The 20,139-nt window shown below is 39.0% G+C and overlaps 1 protein-coding gene across 2 annotated transcripts in view; it reads right to left on the bottom strand.

Moving 5' to 3' along the window:
• Nucleotides 1-20,139, bottom strand: part of SLC12A4 (solute carrier family 12 member 4) — a 50,370-nt gene that overhangs the window by 19,094 nt on the left and 11,137 nt on the right. Inside the window, exons 1-7 of one of the 2 annotated variants that reach the window (XM_035543811.2) lie at nucleotides 14,822-15,094; nucleotides 11,328-11,422; nucleotides 8,987-9,118; nucleotides 2,846-2,992; nucleotides 2,233-2,287; nucleotides 1,811-1,941; nucleotides 1,151-1,392 (exon numbers count right to left, since the gene is read on the bottom strand). In XM_035543811.2, the coding sequence (XP_035399704.1) occupies nucleotides 1,151-1,392; nucleotides 1,811-1,941; nucleotides 2,233-2,287; nucleotides 2,846-2,992; nucleotides 8,987-9,118; nucleotides 11,328-11,422; nucleotides 14,822-14,993 (974 nt within the window). In that variant the 5' untranslated portion in view covers nucleotides 14,994-15,094. Of the gene's footprint in view, nucleotides 1-1,150; nucleotides 1,393-1,810; nucleotides 1,942-2,232; nucleotides 2,288-2,845; nucleotides 2,993-8,986; nucleotides 9,119-11,327; nucleotides 11,423-14,821; nucleotides 15,095-20,139 lie in introns of those variants that run through there. The other variant, XM_035543810.1, reaches the window with a different exon arrangement.

Below are 20,139 nucleotides of genomic sequence, written 5' to 3'. Positions count from 1 at the left end.
CACAGACCTCATCAAACTGTAAAGCCAGGAAAATGGAAGAGAGAGGGCCATTCCTTTAGGATTGGTAAGCCTGTGAAACTTAACTTCAGAGAAGCCTTCTCCTCCAGTATTAAAAATAAGTACAATATCTGATTACTGAAGCAAAAGAAAAAGGAGCACAGCCCAAGGAAGAAAGACAGGGAACATTCAAGAACAATACAAGAGATAATGAGGGGGAGGTAAAGACACTCTTATTTTTACTGCTGTAAACCTGCTGCTGTTGTAAAATATTATAATCATTGGGCCCTAAATATCTAAACGGAGCACTTGTGGGTTGTGACTGCTTATTTATGGTCACAACATTTTGAAATGTGAATAATTATGCAGACTCAACTCCTCTATTTCCATTCCATTCTTCTCTTGTCAGCAGTATCAGGAAATACCGTTTGCAGTTTTGGTACAACGCATGTATCCACGTAACCGCTGCTCCAGCTCTGAGTTTAAGAAACCTTATTAAACCTTATTACATGTTTAACATGCCAAGGAGCGTGTGCTGTGTTCAGAGCAGAGCTACTCATACAGTAGACTAATCTGCCTTCAAACCAAGGGGAAGTTCCACTGGTGCTTCAGTATGGCCCCATCACACCTCCCACATTCCTGAGAGATGCTCTGTTTCTCAGGGAGCAGCAGCATCACACCACCACAGTTTCCAGCCATGAAGGCAGCACATCATGTCTGACTGGCCTGCAGAAAACAGAGCTGCCACACTGCTTTCTGCTGAGGAGGGCTGCATAAATAACCCAGCCCAATCCTTGCTCAAAAGTAACTCAGCAGCCATAGGCTAAATGGATCGTTTTTGTGGGAAGCAGAGAAATGTCAGCCTCCATCAACCTGGTACGCTCACGAGACTTTGTTCTACTGAAACAGTTAAAGAATGTGACAATGCATTTATTTTGGCCCAAGGAGTTTCTATTCCATGAGCTCTGCAGGCAGAAGACTATCAGTGCTGCTATATACAGCTAAAAAATCTGAAATAATTCACACACACAAAAAAAGAACTTTGACAACATATTAGGCACAAGTTTTAAGTAACTTCCATTGAATCCCATCTTCCAAATCTGTAGTCAAAGATATACCCCCCACCCCACCCCAGTCCAGAAATACTACTCACGGAAATTCAGGTGGATCAAAGATGGACTTGATAGCTCCAGCGTAAATGGACAGTATGGATATTACTACGCAGGCCAAGAAGAGGGAAGCAAATTTGTTAACATATTTCACACCTACAAAGACCACCACTGCCATTAAGATGAGAAATACAGTTCCATACACCCTCATGTTGTTTAGCATAGCACTGGATGCATCATGGGCACCGGATGGATAAAAAATTGCTGCTTGTGGCACAATATATGTCTGAAATAAGAAGAAAGCAAGTTGAAGGAGCACAGAAACAGAATTCTGCCTACACGACTGTAGTGATCTTGTCCCTATACAAGAAATGCAAATCATTCTCCAATTTCACCAGGAACCTTTGGTTTATAGGAAAAGTCAAAGGGTAACAGCTCATTCTATTTCAGTAGTACAACTCAGCCAACTTTATCAATGATGAGCACATATATTTGATTAAGTCATGCTTCTGTCCACATTTTCATGAGACTTTGTATTCTAGATACCCACAGAGCATGCAACTTTCAAAGGGCAACACTAGCAGTACAGAACTGGAGACCTTCTGGGCTGACATGTGAACGTGCATATGAATATGGGACAAGAATACTGCAGTATTTCTATCTGCCAGTTGCCTTAAAAGCACGTCTGCCCCAGTATTACTCACCAATAAAATCTCAATGGCACCAAGGATATACATTGCTCCTGCAAATGTTGTTCCCAAATAAAAGCACAGCCCTACAGCTCCACCAAACTCTGGGCCTAATGACCTGGATATCATGAAATAGGAGCCACCAGCTACGAAACAAGAAAAGAGAGGGTAAAATTGCCATTTGTTGGTTGTTATACATTTTTAAACAATCACAAAAAGAATGTACCAAAACTACAGTGTGTATCTGCTTTTCTAGAGCTTCAATTAAAGCATCTTTTTGTTAGTACGGTGGTAAGTAAAACAAAAAAAAAATAGCATTTAGCCTAATTGATATTAAAGAGAAATACTAAATATGAATTCAGGCTTTGTAACCTGGCTTAAACAAGTTTCTCTGGATTAAAACCACATTTTAGTAGTAGTTTGCTAACTACACTTACCTGGAACAACGCCATTTGTGGCAATAGCACTCATTGATATGGTTGTCAACATGGTCTATGAGAACAAGAAAAAGGAAACAATGGTGTCAACAACATTTGTTTAAATTGTAACTTATTCCTTGTTAGAGTAAACCTGCCAGCACACAAACAATAAAATATTTCTGTTTATTCTGCCCTGACAGGTCATTATCTGAAAGAAAACAAGGGGAGCAGGAATTTAATCAAGCTGTTGAGACTTTTGCCTGAGAGATGGCTGCTTTATCAGGTCAAATAATGTCTGTCTGCAGACAAAGCATGATAAAAGAGCACAGGTGTCACTCCCTCTGCAGAGCTGAAATTCCAACAAAGGCTTGTCCAGCAAAGCAGGCAGCCGTGACCTAAGATGGACACAGAAAACAGCTTTGTGCTGAACAAACACCATTTTTATAGCTGTATCTACACTAGAAATGGTTTGCCAGTTTAGAAATATGATCACACACAAATTTTAAAAAAAGTCACATGCCTACAAAAACATGGCTTTTCATTACACATGCATCTACAATGCAGCCTCTTCAAGTGTCTCACTAGTTTCACAGGTGTTATGTAACAGGTGTTATTTTCGCTATATACTTACACAACAGCAGCAAAGTAATACAATCAGGAAGGACTGGAGAACTCCGGCCATTCCTACCATCCAAGTCAGCCGAAGGAAGAGAATAACCCCAAAGATGTTCTGCATGCATGGTAAATACACCCCCATCAGGGTGCCCATGCTGGGTGACTGAAAAAAAAAAAAGTATGTTGACATTCATTATCTGGAATTATTCAAAGCATAGGTAACCAAAAAACATACAGCTTCAGTTTTTTAAATGATAAAAAATCTGCGAAACAAAGTAGGCACACACAAGTACTATTATCCTCCACTTCCACAAAACATGAAGCAAACTGCTAACACCAAAACCCAGCATTTACGAACAAGATGCTGACCCTATCACATCTTCACGTATGAAATCATTATATTCAGCATTTAACACTAGTCACTAACAGCTAACCATATTAATCTGTTTTACTGTAGAACCACAGAGTTTCTAGGATAAAACCAGGTGAGGGCTGCAGACTCAGAGTAGGACAGAACCTACCCTACTCTCCAGAGTTTATAAATTAGCTTCCTGGAAAATATACTTTTGTGCTGTTATAACCACAAAAGATTTGGAAGCAATCTACAGGCAATCTTAATGTGTTAGGTTTTTTTTTTTTCATTTTATATATTCCATATAAAAGTAATGATTTTACCTTTCTTATACTTAAATAATACTAGCATCAGACTCTGAATTGCTTTTGACAGTGACTATGAAAATGCAAATTATTTACGTGACTTCACAGTGACTGCACACTACTGGCATTCAACGCAGTATCTTCCAGAATTCTCCTTTGCCTCAATAGTTATTGTCAAAGGACAGTCAGATCTCAACCGATGATATCAAAGTGCCACTGGGAAAGGTTTATTTTCAAGGAATAAAAGTGGTCCCTGCGTTGGCACACCTGGCACTGGCAGCAATTCAGAGTCCAAAATCTCTGTGGTTTCCTGCCAAGACATTTAATTGCTTCCATGTTTTAAGGTTCTGTTCTTCATTTAAAATCATACAGAATGCTGAAACATAGGGGGAACCTAACTTCTCAAAGGCACATCCGTTTACACACTTTGCATTAATAAGCCTGAATTCCAAACCATATTACAGACAGGCAGCATCCAAAGAAACCCGTACACAGTCACCTAAATGACAAGGATATTAAAGGGAGGTAACAAAACTTGTTCAAATTTGACTACACATAGCATTAACGAAATGCAAAAATAAAGCCATAACATGCACTCCTGTAAACAAATCAGTCATGAATCAAAAGCAATGGTACTTAGGACATGCATATTACTATCAAAGCAATAAAGCGGCTAACTTCATTCTTGCCTTGTCTTCACTTAGGAAAGAATGAATTAGCTAAGGTAAGGCAAAAGTATATTTTGGCACACAAAGCAAAATCCCAGAAAATATAGTGGTTATAGTATCACCAGGTTAAAATAAGAATCCGAAGAATTCAGTGCAACTTGCAATTGCATGTTACAATTTGGAATGTCCTCATCTGCATTAGTAATTTACTGTGTCTGAGATGAAAGAAAACCGTACTTATGAACAGGATCCGAACAATTCGTTGTTAGAAATACCAGGAACTGCTAACCAATTTTTTTTTTTTTTTTTTTTTTTTTTTTAAGTCAGCTTTGAATTCAGTCTGTGACTGAAGCTAAACCTCCTGAAGTAAAGTGGGCAATCTGACCGTGTGCTGGTGGTCAGCAGTGGGCTTACCCTACATGACCAGAAGGGTCAGAATGGGTCCAGAGCGCTCTTACTACACTGCTCCAAAGCCACAGTACAAAGAAGTCCCTAAATTTGCCGTTTCTACAAAAATTACCACCCTACAGAACTGAAAGCTTTGTCAGGATGATGTACAAGGATGAAAGGAATTGCTGTCTTCTGATACTACCAGAAATGACACTTGTACTTAAGTATCTTGATCAGGGTAAGGATTTTGAAATGAGTTGTTCCAATGCCTCAGCAGAGGAGAATCTTCTCAGGCTATTCTTTATAATACCCTTGTTTCCTCAGAAGCCCAACTTATTGCCATTACACAGCAGGGGCAGGGGCAGCACAGCTGTATATTCTACGCACAGTGTTCCAAGCACTAGCAAAGCAGGTGAGTTTTCAGCCTGCCTGTTTTACATCTCTCAACATCTGTTTCATTCGCATAAGAATTTGCCTTCGCTCAGCTCTTTCTTATCTGTTCTATTTGGCAGTTTTGCTCTAGTGTTCATCATCCTCTCCGCATCCCTCTGGAGAAGCCCTTTTTGTGTATCAAGTGACAAGCCAGCTCCAGCCACAGAGGAACTGCGCATTAATTGCATAGCTATGAGACTACTGCAGAGCACAGCAGCCTAACCTAGGAGATGCACCAGCGTCTGCCAGCAGATGAAACCCAAACCACAGCATTACTAAGTGCACCTGAGGCATAAGAGTTTACTCTGCATTTTCTTACCCTGTGGAATAAAAAAAAATACATCCATGAAATGAATGATGCACAAATATTGCTTGCACCAGCTTGTTCAGAGAAATATTTAATGCCAGTAATCTTCAGCAACTTAACCCTTTTTATTCATTTTTTTAATCAACATTAAGTTGGAGTAAGTGATACTAAACCAGTACTGAAGCTTTAACGGAATGCAAACTGAAATAAGAAAGGCGTTATGTTCAGCCTCTGCAGCTGTCAAATAAAACTAAACAACCCAGGCTGCACAAAGGAAATAAAACAAAAACATTTTGAAAAACACTGGTTTAGTTTAGTTCAACTAAGAAAAGACAGAACAATCTCAAAAATCTCTGTTTCAGCGATGCAGATCATGTTCCTGCATGTGTGGCATTCTCTCTTATCAGCTGCAGACACATAATTGATACAAATATTGATCTGAGTCTGAAGGACATTATTTCCATTGTGCTAGTATGACAGATCATCAAAGCACTTGCCTGCAGGGCTCAGGGACATTGATCAGTAATGACAGCTCTTGGGGTTGCTCTGTAGCATGAGGACAAACACCAGCACAGAAATGCTCTGCCTTGTTAAAAATACATGAACTAAAATACTTAATCTAATTTCCACCATGAGAAAGGGATATTTTATAGCACTGTGACTACTAAGTGCTTTAATACAAGACTGTATTTATAAAACAGAAAAAGCAACCCAAATCTCTACCCTGTTACAATGCAGTAGTGTCAATTTTCTTCTGATGTATGCCTAACACAGGATGATACCATCAAAAATATCTAATGGGAATGCTGAAGCAGGGTAATACGTTTATATTGAGCTGTTTTGCACTGAAATTGTCCTGATCTTTACTTGTACCTTCCACAAATTCTGCATTAATGATTCCAAGGGATTAGAAAGGGGTAATGCATTTTCCAGAGTTTGTGGAAATAGCAAATCTCTTTTCGTCTTGTCACTTTGGAAAGTGGGTGTCAACAACAATGATCTTCACCAGGCAAAGCACCTCATTATCTACTCATTTAAGCTTAGAATTTGAAGAAAGATCCCTTTTTTTTGATACCCGCCACTCAGAGATTTCATCACTTTATGTGCGCACAACTGCATGTGCTCTCTCATGCTCTCCTCTTTAATTTGAAAGGATATGATCTGGGAGAGAGTGGTGTGCCAGCTCACAAAAGAGTTCTCATTCAGAGACCTGCCTTACCGGCTCAGATAGAAATATGTTCGCTTACTGAAAGGACTGCTTTCTTCTTTCAATTTTTGAATACCAGATCTAGAGTCTGCTAACCCTCCTTGCTCAAGTTTTTGTCAATAAGATGCCAATTCAGTAAGTAACGCAACAGGACAGGCAGCTCACCTTTTGTCAAGTTAGTTGGGCATGTATTAGCTGAACAAACCCAGGAGAACATTCAGCAATGAGTCAGTTACCAAAGCTGGCACTCAAAAACTATATGGGCCACCTGCTCCCGTGCTAACACTCAAATAGGAAGAATAGGGTATCAGCAGTGCATCGGTTTATACTCCAAAAATGACTAAAACCGAATGTTTTAAAAAGTTCTGAAAATCCATGGAATAATCTCATTTGTACAGTGTCTGGATAATTTCAATGCACAGCATTGTACAGTTTCCCATTTTTTATGATATGATTATTGGCCGAGTTATTATTTGACTTCATTATATTCTATGAGGTGTTTAAACTTTCATATTGCTTATGGCAAGACAGGGAGAAGAAATTCAAAGTACTGTTATGATATTGCAATTGATGTAATTTATCTCAGAGACAGACATGCTAGGCAAAGATTCACTTAAGGAAATAGCAGTGTTTAAACAAAAAACACTGAGGTATTAACACAGGGTAATACTATCACTTTTGGAATAGTTACCCGAATCATTCTACAAAAAAAAAAATCTGAGAAGTCTGTAAACATACATTTTAGGGACATAGTAAGACATAATTCTAGACAATTAGAAGCCCAAAGTGCATTTTACCATAGAAGCATAGCTTTCATGAGGACAGTATTTCTTTTTTATAGCCGTAAACAGTTTCAAAATACTTAAGTGTTTACACATATCATACCTAGACACAGAAACACTAACAAACTTTACATGTTGCTCTACTGAGGAGTTAAAACAACTTCTCATTTTCCTGTTATTTGCTGAGTTTCTTCCATAGGAAGCTATACTGTGACCGTCTTAACCAATATTACTCTACATCACCAAATTCTCTTAATTCTTTCTCAATAGGAAAATAAGTGACTGGCTTTCAGATTAGACTGCATCTTACACTGGTATCCTGCCTGAGCAATCAGTAAGGAAATTAATAGCAAAGATCATTAGAACTTTATCTGAACAGTAAGAACTTGCCTATTGCATCTCCTTCCATTCTGTCTTTGCAGGGATAACCACCAACCTGCTTTTGGTAAGAAGAGGTGGAAATATTTTTTTTAGCTTATGCAATATCACCAAATTAACAACAGATGCCTCACCTTATTCCCCTCAACAGCATGCTAAAACAAGAGATACAGATGAGATTTCATATTAGCAATATGAAGGTAAAAACTTTGCACAGACTCAACAATTAGCATAATACAAGTATCACGCAAAAGAAACTCACAGTTAAAAAGTTTAAATTACTTTTTTGATTTACGGTTGAAGTACCAAAATGCAGTACAGCACCTAGACAACCTTCACTCAGTCTTGTAATGATGTCATATTAACCCCAATATGGCAGCACTTTAGTGCTTGTGGTCCCAGATAAAACTGAACTTTAAGCTTCACGCTGACTAAACAAGCAGAGTAAGGAAACAGTGTGAGCAAGAGAGCTGGAATCCAGCATTCAGCACGGCGTAATGTGCATTCTCTTTGAGAACAATGTGCTGTTTTTCAGCATTATCACTTCCATCTCTTTTTGAAATGGATCAAAAATTTTTGACATGACAATATTATGAAATCTGTAGAATTCAAATGCTATCTTCATTCTTTGGAAATCTTTCCTTTGAAAAAACTGACAGGCCTGCAAGTGTCATAAAATGCAACCCTACCACTTAGTTTCAGCACCAACTAAAACACTTGCCTGAGTGCCAGAGCACTGACAACAGCAGCTAGAACATAGCCCTTGTGATAGAAATCAAACTACCAACAATCCAACCTCACCTTCTACTTACTTATTACAAGGCCAGCCCAAATGGGCTAACCATCTAACTGCAGACCTTTCGGGGTGGAATTCAGTTGCTTAAGAGCCTATCAACCACAATGACACTTAAGCTGCCCTGGGGTGTCCAATCTGACCTCCACCCACCACTCTTTAAGGGCGTTGTCTCCTTCGAGCCCTGTGTCATACCTAACAGGCTTGCAGAGATCGCTGATATTACCCAGCGCCTCAAACAGCGCTAGGGAAAAGCCGTTGGTTTTTGTTTTGTACTTCAATTCACAGCTAAAAGCTTATCCTACCTAAACCCACTCCAAGCATATGTAACTGCACAGTAGTGCACCCTCCTCAACCACTGGAGCAGTTCCAATTTTTTGCTGCCATCTGATTACCACTGAGTTCTATGGTTTTCTTGGCAACACTGCCACAGCACCTCACAGCTACAGAAGTTAAGATAAAGTGTAAAGGAGTCCAGCTCTCCAAATTCACATAGGGAACTATTCTGTTTGTTAGCTGGCCACGGAGAGAATCTTTACTTACTTTTGATACTTTCTTCTTGGAGCCATCGGTGCTTTCTGCTTCTTCATGTTCCTTAACACCCTGGGTAAGGTTTGTGTAGTTGACCAACTTGCCAAGCAAAGATGACACTTTTGGTCGTATATCGAGTTCTTCCTGTGGAAGAAGGCAACAAGTCAGCTTCTGCGAGTCACAGCATTTGTGGAGAGTAGGTGGGGTCATGCCTTCTTTGGCATGCCTGAGGCTGCCAAGGAACACACCAGTGAAACCAACAAGGGAAAAATGGAATATTTAATCGTGCATGAACCACTGAGGAGAGGACTTATTTCTGAAATGAGGGCAACTGACAGGAAAAGGCCATAGCAACAGGTATGCACTGAATGCATCCTTCTCCTTATGTGCTGGAAAACACAAATTACAGCAATAAAGCAGAACTTTGAGCTTCAGGACTATACAAAAATGAACATTTGCCTTGCATGAATCTCTAACATCAATGTACAACAACAGACAGTTTTAAAAGATTGAAATTTCCAAATAAGCCAACAGTCTAATGATTGAAGTCCAATCGTTGCACGCACATGTGTATTCTGATCACTTTATTACACTTTTCAAGCTGTGTAATCTAATTCATGTGGAACTAGATAAAAAATCCCAGAAGCCACATGTATAGAGCCTCACAGTTTTACATTCTTCCCGTCCAACCTCTGCTTCTGAAAGTAACTTCAAGAACAAATCAGTGGCTTCCCCATGCAATCAAATACTTTCCTCAGACAAAGAAGGAAAAAAAAAAAAAAAAAGAAAAGCTGCAGCTCACTGAAACAGCTAGCCTGCAAAGAAACAAAAGTAGGACAAAGTCATTCTCTTCCCCTTTCTCTGTGAAACTGAAATGCCTTACATGTCTAATTGCACAATAAGTAATGCATGGCAAAGAGAAACAACGTTCTACATAGAAAATCAAAGCTGATTATGAAAGATTTCACTGTCTGAAGTTTTACCATATCTTCATGGATTGTCATGAACGGTTCCTGGGAGGATTAATGCTTTGCAGCTGATGCAGAAACTGACCCCAAACAGTAAAAAGGTAATGCCATGAGCTAAGCATCCCTTTTCTTATTCTCTCCACAAATCTCATCTATGAAACCTACATTTCCGATCTTTAAAAACCTGGTTATGATTCCAGTCCAGAAAGAGGTTGGAGTAATGTGCTCCCCATTCAGTTGGGCAGCATAGCCTTTGGGATGTTACCTGCATCTCCTCCTCCTCTTTAGCACTACAGAAACAGCCTGCAGCACTGGTGTGGTACTGTGCTACTGCTTAGGAAGGAGGCAGGCATGATGTAAGTAGCAGCAGTCACTAACTCCACAAATGGCAGACTAACCATGACCTGCAAACCAGTTTATCCTGGTCACGGAATCACTGTGCCTTGGAGGAAGGAGACACTGGAGCTGGGAGCGTGCTTCCAAGTCTTTAGCTCAAGCACACTGCCATGCAAACACTTTTGTAGGAATTCCAGGGTGAGTTGCTATCTAGCAGGCTAATTATATGTGTCAGGCTCTATGCCACACAGCTGGACTTTGCAGAGGCCAGCCTGGCTAGGTGTAGTTAACCAGGATCACTGGGAAGCAGTAACTCAGGAGCCCAGCTGGAAAGCAGCTGCAGAGCCATGCATAAACCCTCTGCACCACTCCCCAGAACCTGAGCTTCTGAAAACATTTTTTAGAAGCTTGGTCTTAGCACACCATGAGATATTTTCACTTAATGCAGTGCCAGCAAAATGAGGAGGATTCTGCTGGACTTGATGTGGGTCCAGATAGCCTCCTGCATAGGAGTCTGGTCCTCCTCACTTCTGCGTGGAACCAGTCACCTCTCTCTGCCCCACAGTATCTGAGCTATTCCATCACACAGAACGTCCCACCATTACCTCAGACAGCAAACACATACCCACAACCACAAGTGGTGAAGAAATCCCAATTACTGACATACTGCAGGTATAATACAGGACATCCGGGCTAATTTGGGTACCTGAATTTAGGCACTCTCCTGCAGGACAACGCAGTGCTGCTCAACACGGCAAATCAGCCGAGGCTCACTTTCCACACTGCTCAGCCCACAGTGCCACAGCTTCACTATTTAAATTCAAGTCACCTCTGGTACCATTATACTTTGCTACGTTATAGACTTACCCTTAAACACACTGACAGGTTTTTAGATACCAGACTCCCATTCAGTGAGAGTTAGGTACCAATCCACCTGGATCTTTGCAATGCTCTACCTTCCACTGAATGGTAAACAATACACATTCAATCCCTCCCAGCTTGGAAGATCACAAATCACACCAAAAGTCTGAAAAACACTTAGAAGTTACCTCAAACAAGGCCAGATTTCTGTCATAGTAATCACCTCCCTTGCCAGCTTCTGAACTGTTGAGGAAAGGACTGTTTTCTTTATGGTTGCCATGACCTGCAAAGAAAAACGAAGCAGATTTTGGTAAAAACAGAGAGAAATCCCAAGGAAACTCTGTAACCTTGACAAAAATAATCCACAGGGAATAAACTTGTTTGTTCAACCGAATCTGTTTTTTTTTGTATCTAAAGTTATTGCACGATATCGGTATCAGAGACGTGACTCTGACAGGGGAGGTTTTGCTCTTTCTACTCCTGTTTTCATCAAAGCAGACTAACAAGTCACTGCAAAGCAAAATTTACAAATAGGGTCCCAGCTAACCCCCAGCTGTGCCTTTGTTCTCTAATGTTTCCTTAGATGACTATTCCTTTCACAGAACTGCGAGAAGTCAAGATACAGTTCTTCTGCATCCGGAAATCTCTCCTAACGCTGAGAGTAACTTGTGAGCAGCATGTCCAAACAGATCAGGTCAATCTAATAAGACTGAACAATTCAAAAACTAGATTCTGTTGTTACAATACCGGAAAATATCAACCAAAAAGCTCCTCCACCCCCCCGCCCACTAAGTCCTAGACATCAAACCACGCTGACTTCATGAAGCCTTACCAGTTATTTTGTTTTGAACAGACCGTGCATTCTTCAGACACTTATGCTTTTAAATTAAAACCTAACATCAGGTACAGTGAAAGCAAAGCATTCACATATGCAACGAACCACAAAAACAAAAAGATAATGTGGGAGGATCAGAACTTTCTTTAAAAAAGTATAAATTTAAAAATTAAAAAGGGCACTATAGTACAAAATGATCTCTGCCAAAAGAAAAATAAAATACATTTAGGAAAATTTAAAATGAAGTTGATTCCAGTAATCAGAAGTTCTCTGACATGTGGCTCCCATTATAGTCTGCTTGACAAACAACAATTCCTTTCAGTTCCTTTCTTTTGCTTCTAACTCTTCACTCCCTGCTCTTTCAGCCAACAGAAATTAAAGAGATTTCCAAAAGTATCTCCTTAAAAGAAGGTCAATCCAAGGAATACTCTTTCTATTTACCAAGAAAAAAAAAGTAACCACTAAAGAAATTGAAAATGAAAGGAAAAACAGATCATCTCAAATAAAAAGATGGCAAGTTAAAGAAGCCTTGTACACTGACTAGGTAAAAAGCACAAGATTAAATAGCTGGATTTTGGGGTGCATATTTTCACTGATTAAAGTAATCAATTCAACAATGCTATGCTAAATTATTTTAATACCATGAAAGTGTAATTATTTCTGCATTGTGAGATCTGAATCAACTTACAAAATTAACATGGCAGGCAAGTAGAAGACTCCTCCCCTACACACACAGATCAGCATATACCCCACCGTTACCAACATTATTGTTTCTAGCAAAATAATACGAGAAATTTTAGCGCTATTCTCGCTGAAGGGAAGCAACGCATGTGAAGAAGCACTATTTGCTGGAAATTGCTCGCAGGTGCTTCAAGCAAAACTGGTGGGGAAAAACTCACAAACAACAGATGTCTTTGTAAGTTTCTGGAAGTAATCACTTAGCAGACTGAAAACATTGGTAGATAGCAGTCAGCTGTTTTTACATGCCTACTGCTTTTCTCACTGCTCTGAGGATTATCACCAAAATGTGGATTAGCAGCTGCCTTGCACTTGTCTCAGCCTATTTGCTGACCCTACCTACATGTAAGGGATGTTTACATTGCTGTATATTGTCAAACTTTTGCATGACTAGGAAAAAATATCTCCAGGTTTAGCAACACAGAATCAAAATAACATGTTTATCAATTTAAATAAAGACAAATACCTACTAAACAAACGGTAAGAACTACTTGCTTTCTGTGTACGTTAGGTCTTTCATTGGCAGAGGGAGTGTACTAGACCAATTTTATTGTAGTACATATTGCTTGCTACTCTGCAGTCCATTCTATTCTATTTTGGTCAAAGTACATTTGCAAGTCTTGCGGAGGAAATTGAGTCATCTGCCATAGATTTTACTTATGAAATTGAAAATAGGTGGGGTCTGTTTGACCACGAAAATCGAAAACTTTGGTCTGTGCAGTATCTCCTCATTACACTTACCAAATGTAGCAGGGTCACAATTCACGTTGTTTTCTTATCTCCTATATACTTGCTTTGATAACTCAAAGTTTAAAAAAAAGTCAAACAATGATTTTTAAACTAATTCTTTGCTGTTGTAATTTTCTTTGTTCTTAGCTTATAGAAGCAGTTTACCACCACTTCAAAAAAAAGTATAGTGGGTGTTCCCACTATTTGTAATGCTTACACAATCTCTCTCTTTTTATGTGTAAAATCACACTGTTGTCAAGATAACTCATACATCCAATCCCAGATTTTTATAGAAGATGACAATTGCTTTGCTCTTTCAAAATGCCAAGCCTCTCATTATTGTCATCAGTGTAACTTGCCCTTGGTTAAGAAACATTACGTCATACCTTCTCCCTAAGCCTGACACAAAGACAGTGACTTGAGATCAATCAAGATAAGTGGCATTATTTTTTAGATGCATCTTCGTTTTACTGCAGTACATTTTTCATCACTGGTCTCTTCAAAAGCTCTCTGTCCTTCTCAGGAAGAGCGCGTGGCTCCTCTCTGTCACCATTTGCATTTTCCAGTATCACCAAATTCCTTCCCATTGGCTTTCCTTCTGAATTTAAGTCCTTGGTGTGCTTGCTCTATACATCTTCCTGCACGCAGGAAGCTCAAACAAAGCTAACTGCAAAAGAAAATCAGCAACACTAGTGACTGGAATTAGAGCATTGTTTTTGCAATTGCTAGGGCACGCTTTTCTCTCTATAGAAAAGTTCAGATGATAGAGAGATACAGCTGGCTTTTTACCACATTCACAGCACTAGCTCCATTATCCTGGAAGTACATACAGATTACGGATTACTTCCAACTATACAAAATAATAGTGAATTTTCAAACTCCATGATTCTACCAATCCAACGAAATGCCACATTAAACTCCCTCTCAAACACTTATACTCCACTGCTTGGCATTGTAAGCTTACATTCAAGTTCTTTCACAGAACATATTTTAGTTTCACCAGTACATGGATCTGGGTGCTACAGAGATGTGTCCTGCATCAAAAGGAGTAGTACACTGAATAGTTTAAAACAGCTAATGAAATGATTGCCAACATCACCTTCACTACAGTTGTATGTTTGGTGTAATCTCTACTTTTCATACATGTTGGAAAACAACACCAAGGCATTAATCTCATCTTCTCTATTTCTATATCCTGTTCCCAATTTCAGGAATAAAACCTATGGTGGATGACTCCATTTGCTCAACAAGAATCGCACAAGAATCAACACACTACAACAGAACAGAGTACAGCACAGCATGACACATATTGCAATAAAATATTTGTACGGTATATTCTGTCTGCCAATGAGCAACACCAGTATCTTCACACAGACTTACTTGAACAGGAAGAGCTTGTTATCTCCATCAGTTTTGGAAGAGTGCAGAGGTGACCTCGAAAAGATACTCTGGGGAATTCTCGCCCCAGCTTCTCGTGAGGACAGTTTACACTCTGAAGCATGAAGTCTCCTGGGCGAGCACCATCTCGTGACACAGGCACAGTTTTCCACATTGTTAGTTATCAGGCCTTTGGTCTTGGACAGTAGCTATGTGATGTTAGTTTTCATGATGCAAGATTGTTTTGCAAGGAACATTTCATAAAGAGGGAGCTATATACTCTGCAACAGAGAATAATTTATTTGCCTTAGTCCCTAATTAATCTCAATTTGTGAGATAGGAAAGCTGTATGCCAAGTAGGCTAATGTTTCCTCCTCACTTGTTTCACTGCTTCTCAGTCTTCATTATGTTTCAATAATTAAGGGTTCTTAATTATTAAGGTATTATTAATAGCTTCTGTATGCTGCCAATTCTCTTCCAAACCAAATAATTCTATTTACAGCCACCATTACAATTACACAGTATGGCTAAAATCTTCAGCATAGGTCCCTGCACTTTTTAAAGCTCCCCTACTCAGGTACAGACAGGTCTAGAGAACAACATTCATTGTGTGGATCAACTGTGTTCCATAAAACAGCAAAGATGCTCCATGGAACACCACCTAAACATCCCAAGGTGTGCATATATGGAAATGTGCAAACACACAAGCCCAGGAGATAGGATAAAATGATAAACGCATGTCCAAACCTTTGCCTTGCTTTTATCTTATTGCCAGGAAAAAACAAGGTAGCAAAACTGTACCAGATAGTCTGTGGACTGGTTGTACTGTGTTCTTCTCCAAAAAGTTTAGGTTGTCTTTAATAAAAGCAAGAAGACTAGGAACAGAGGACAGTGTTCACATAACTGCTTTCTTTTTAGAAGGTGGTTAGGCCAGAGAGGCAGTTCCGCTGCTAGAGCACTGTGTGTGCAAGCCTTCTGTGCAAGCCATCGTGCTTTCTTTGGTGAGGGATGAACACCAGAAATTAGGGAAAATTACAGACAAAACACCTACTTTAAAACAACTATAAGAAAGCCAGATTAGTGAGGATAAATGAAAGCTGAACAATTAGGCACTGCACAACTATTGTAAAGGCAGACCAGGAAGCTTTGCAGTGATAAGGTGTACTCAGCCAGACTAGGACAATAATCATCCCTGGGAGAAGCCAGCAGGAGTGGCTGCGTGACTCGACCTGTCGAGGTTTTGTTCCCTATGTCAGTTTCTGAACTCCCTTAAAGAAAACTACCACTCCCGTACTTCATCACGCTCAGTTAAATAAGTAGAAATTAGTACATCTTAAAACACCCTCAGATCTTTCTATTTGGACATGACTAAGCCAGATACTTACTAGTTCTTAGGGAGGCTTTACCTACGTGACACGTTAAGGCGTGCTGAAGGCATGGATGGACAGGGTCTGACTAGCTTTCGTCTAGCCAGCACCAATAACAGGAAAAATACAGTAATGCAAATTAAGCTGCAGTTAGGCTTAAAATGTTAAAAAAGGATTCCCAAGAGGGCTGTACTTTGATACAGCCTCTGATGATGATATGCAGCGTTCCTGCAGCTCCCTGCCTGAGATATTGAAACCTAAACCTTAACTACATCCCTTCAACTCAGGGACAGAGCTCTGAGCAGAGATTCTTTAGAAAACCAGACATTCAGAAAAAACCCTGTGACCCTCCCCACAAGATAACTGAATTTCTGGAGCGGTGTAGGAGCTAATATCTTCTCTGTAATTGCACTATGCATGCACAGCCTCCCTCGTGCACACCACAGTGAAAATATTTTTGTAATGAAATCGGCTGCAAAGCAGCTAGCACCACGTTTTACAAGCATCGCTGGTCACAAAGCCTGTGACAGTGAGGGACAGGCTGAGAGGTTTTCATGCACAGGGAACATTAAAAATAAATAAATGTAACTTAATCTAAGATTTAATAAAATTTTACAAATATTTTTAATATTCCATCATATTTTAATACTCCATCTACAAATGACACTGGAATTGAAGATTAAAAGGTAGTGTCTAACCCTGCAGCTGCTGAGGGATTCCTTTAACCTAATTTCAGCTCTCTGAGCAGTAGGCAGTTATGTTCAACTGATCGTGTCTGCTTGCTCTTCAGTCAGAAAGAAATGGCTGAATTAGCAGATCCCTGCAGTACATCTCCTGTACACACATCTTGGCATGCTGAAAATTACACTGCTACAGAGAACCTAACTTAAATAAAAACCTAATTTATAGATTGAAGATATGCAAAGCTGATCCCCCAGCAGAAAACAAGTTCGTTCTGTTTGGATGATCCATTTTGGCTTTTGTAGATTTTTGTGTGTCAGGATCCTCCACAAACTTCTACAGAACCGATCATCAGGCCAGAACTCAGTTTGAATTTTTGCCCGCAAAATAAAATAAGTTTGCTAGATTTACTGTTCTCACAAGACCTGGAAGCAAATGAATACACACAAGACAGATATCCTACAGCAGAAAAAGTTACAGGAACAATGGGATTGATGCAAACATTATTTTCAGGTCAAATATTTCTTTCTTGCAGAACCAAACAGTTTCATTAGTCAACACATTTTAATGAAGACATTTGTTCACAGCCTTAAGGATCAAATTTTAACACAAAAAGCTGCCAAAGCCCATTTTCATTATACTTTGGGGTTTGTTTGGTTTTTTTTTGTTTGTTTGTTTTTACAAAAAGGAACTGTTGTAACAGTTTTTTGACAAAGCACTGTCCAGATGGTAATAGTGATAATACTTTTCCAAACACTTGCATCTAAAGATAAAAGTTGGTTCCCTTGAAAAGGCCGTGCAGTGTTCAGATAGCATTCTTTGCACAGACAGTAAAGTTTTGCAGAACTGAGTATTGCTGAAGAACAGAAAGCCCTAAATAAATTTCTTGGCCTTTCCTAGTGCTTCAAGAACCCTGATATCTCCACATTTGGCAGCAAAGCATTCAAGAGTATTGTTGATGTGTATCAAGAGACCACCGTGTTTATGTAACCTAAGAAAAACACAGATGACAGCACTTCAAATACATTCTAAATCTGTTTATGTTCTTTACTTATGTGGCCCCTCACAAGGGCTCAACAAAACTTCTGCTCTTAGGACTGTCATGAAACCTTCTCCTTCGTGAATTTGGGAAACTATAACAAATTATTCAACTTACAATTATATTTTTTTTGCAGAGATTATAACCCATAACTTTCATAAATAAAATTCAGATATGGGTTCTTTTCTTGAATTACTCATGTTCAACTACTTAGCAAAAATCCTAATCCATCGTTAGATATAGTCCAAAGAGATCTTATTCAAAATAATAGTAATAAGGACAGCCTATTAAAAATGTTTGTTTCTCCACGGACAGCACACAGCTAGCCAGAAATAAGAAACATTTTTGAAATAAAAATTCTGATTATAAACTAATTCACTGAAGCAGCACAGACAGCTCACATCACAAATCTGATAAGGAATATTAATTTATTTGCGCTTTAGCTACAAAGTAACCAATATTATCTAAAGGATTTTTTTTTAATGTAAAAAAAAAAATCAAAGGACACTTTGTAATATTTAGCTTTTAATATATAGCTTTTTAGTATATATTTAATATTTAGCTTAAGTTTTTTCAAAACTGAAAATGAGAATTTCATTGTTTTGCAAAAGCAAAAGGTTTACAGTGACCTTCACAGCTCAAAAAAAAAAAAAACAACCTCAAAGTATTTTGAAAACCTTTTAAGTTTTCAGTTGTTCTTTTATTGTTTGTTTCTATGTGTTGTTGTTTTGTCTGGGTTTCTTTTCTGTTCATTTTTTCCTTTTTGAGTAGGAGTATGTTTACATCAGAAATAGGAGAAACTGGAAATAAATGGCATTGTATCAAGTGAGAAAAAAATCATTCAGACTACAAAGCAGGCGTTGGCAGTGAAATAACTGAGAATTGTTAATGCCAGCTCACTTAAGACCTTGGACTACTGAGTCGATTTTCACTGTAGGTGGCAGAAAGCACGAGCCATAAATCCCAGGCTATCCCAGTATTTTATGGAAATAAAGGCAAAAGGCACACTAGGTACCAAACCATGCAACAGTAAGTTGCATGAGAGAAGAGAAAAGCAGAATGAAAGGGCAGATCCATGATTTTTACCTGGACAGCTTTTAGGCAGCAAAAAGATCCTCTGTACTTTAAACACAGGCTCAAACTATCACAACTACACTGACAGCACTGAGCTCCCACATACCACAGCCAGACACATGCTTCCATCAAAAAACACAGCTTAAGGCCAAACTACTGACATTGATGGGGATTTTAAAAACATAAGACGCTCATTCACCATTTTAAGACTAACACATAACATTATTTACTTCACTGTGGATTACCACTGTCATTAAAATTTTGCGTTTACTGGATTTTACCAAAGAAATAAGGCGTGTTTCTTTGGCACTACTCTGCAGATACCACGTACACGCTTACAGTCAGCAACAGCTTTGGCATCTGCAAAAGCTACACAAAGCATAGTTTTACCAAAATAAAATTCCATACTGTTGATAATATATTAATTCCTCTAAAACACTTCAGAGTTCTGAAGACTGCATTTGTTTGTGCTCTGCATTAAAGAAACAGCCAAAGCTTTCCCAGACAACCCATATAACAGTCTGGTTGTAGCAGAGTAAAGAATTAGATGTAGAGTTAAGCAGAGATCTTTGATTTCTCCTTAAATAAACATCCATGAAGTTGCTATCAGACTTTCACTGTACTTTACAAAACTACATTAGGGAACAGCTTTACCAAACAAGTTGACTGATACTACACAACTCAGAGAATTTAGCAATTTAATAATAATAACCCTGTTTCAGAAAATGCAATGATTCTACTCCTCAGTAAAGATACACTGATAGCTTCAGAACAGCGTAATCCTTCGTGGATATTAACATCAACATGAAGTACTTACCCTTCAGCAGTAACTCTCTGCCATTTACAGTAATTTGGTTTACCATTATTCTTCCTTCTGCTCTTAGCACATGCTCTAATAAATGCCTTCTCTGTGAAGTCCTAAGGATCAGACAAGTTTAATATTGTATTCCCCAAAGAACTTTTCCTACCTCTGACAAACTGACTGCTGGCTGCAGTGCTCTGTAGGACTGATCTCTTTCAGGAAGCAAAAGGGTTTCTTAGAGAAAGCTAAGGCAACATTGATATACTCCTGGCATTATAATCCTTTCAACACTGAGAAAATATACAAATGTCAAGTTCTTACTGAAAACGCTTTTCGTGAAATCCGAATCCAGCCACAT

Source organism: Cygnus atratus, chromosome 12 (assembly GCF_013377495.2).
Source record: "Cygnus atratus isolate AKBS03 ecotype Queensland, Australia chromosome 12, CAtr_DNAZoo_HiC_assembly, whole genome shotgun sequence".
NCBI lineage: Eukaryota > Metazoa > Chordata > Aves > Anseriformes > Anatidae > Cygnus > Cygnus atratus.
The sequence above is the reverse complement of the archived record's forward strand: the minus strand, read 5'-3'. Positions and strand labels throughout refer to the sequence as shown.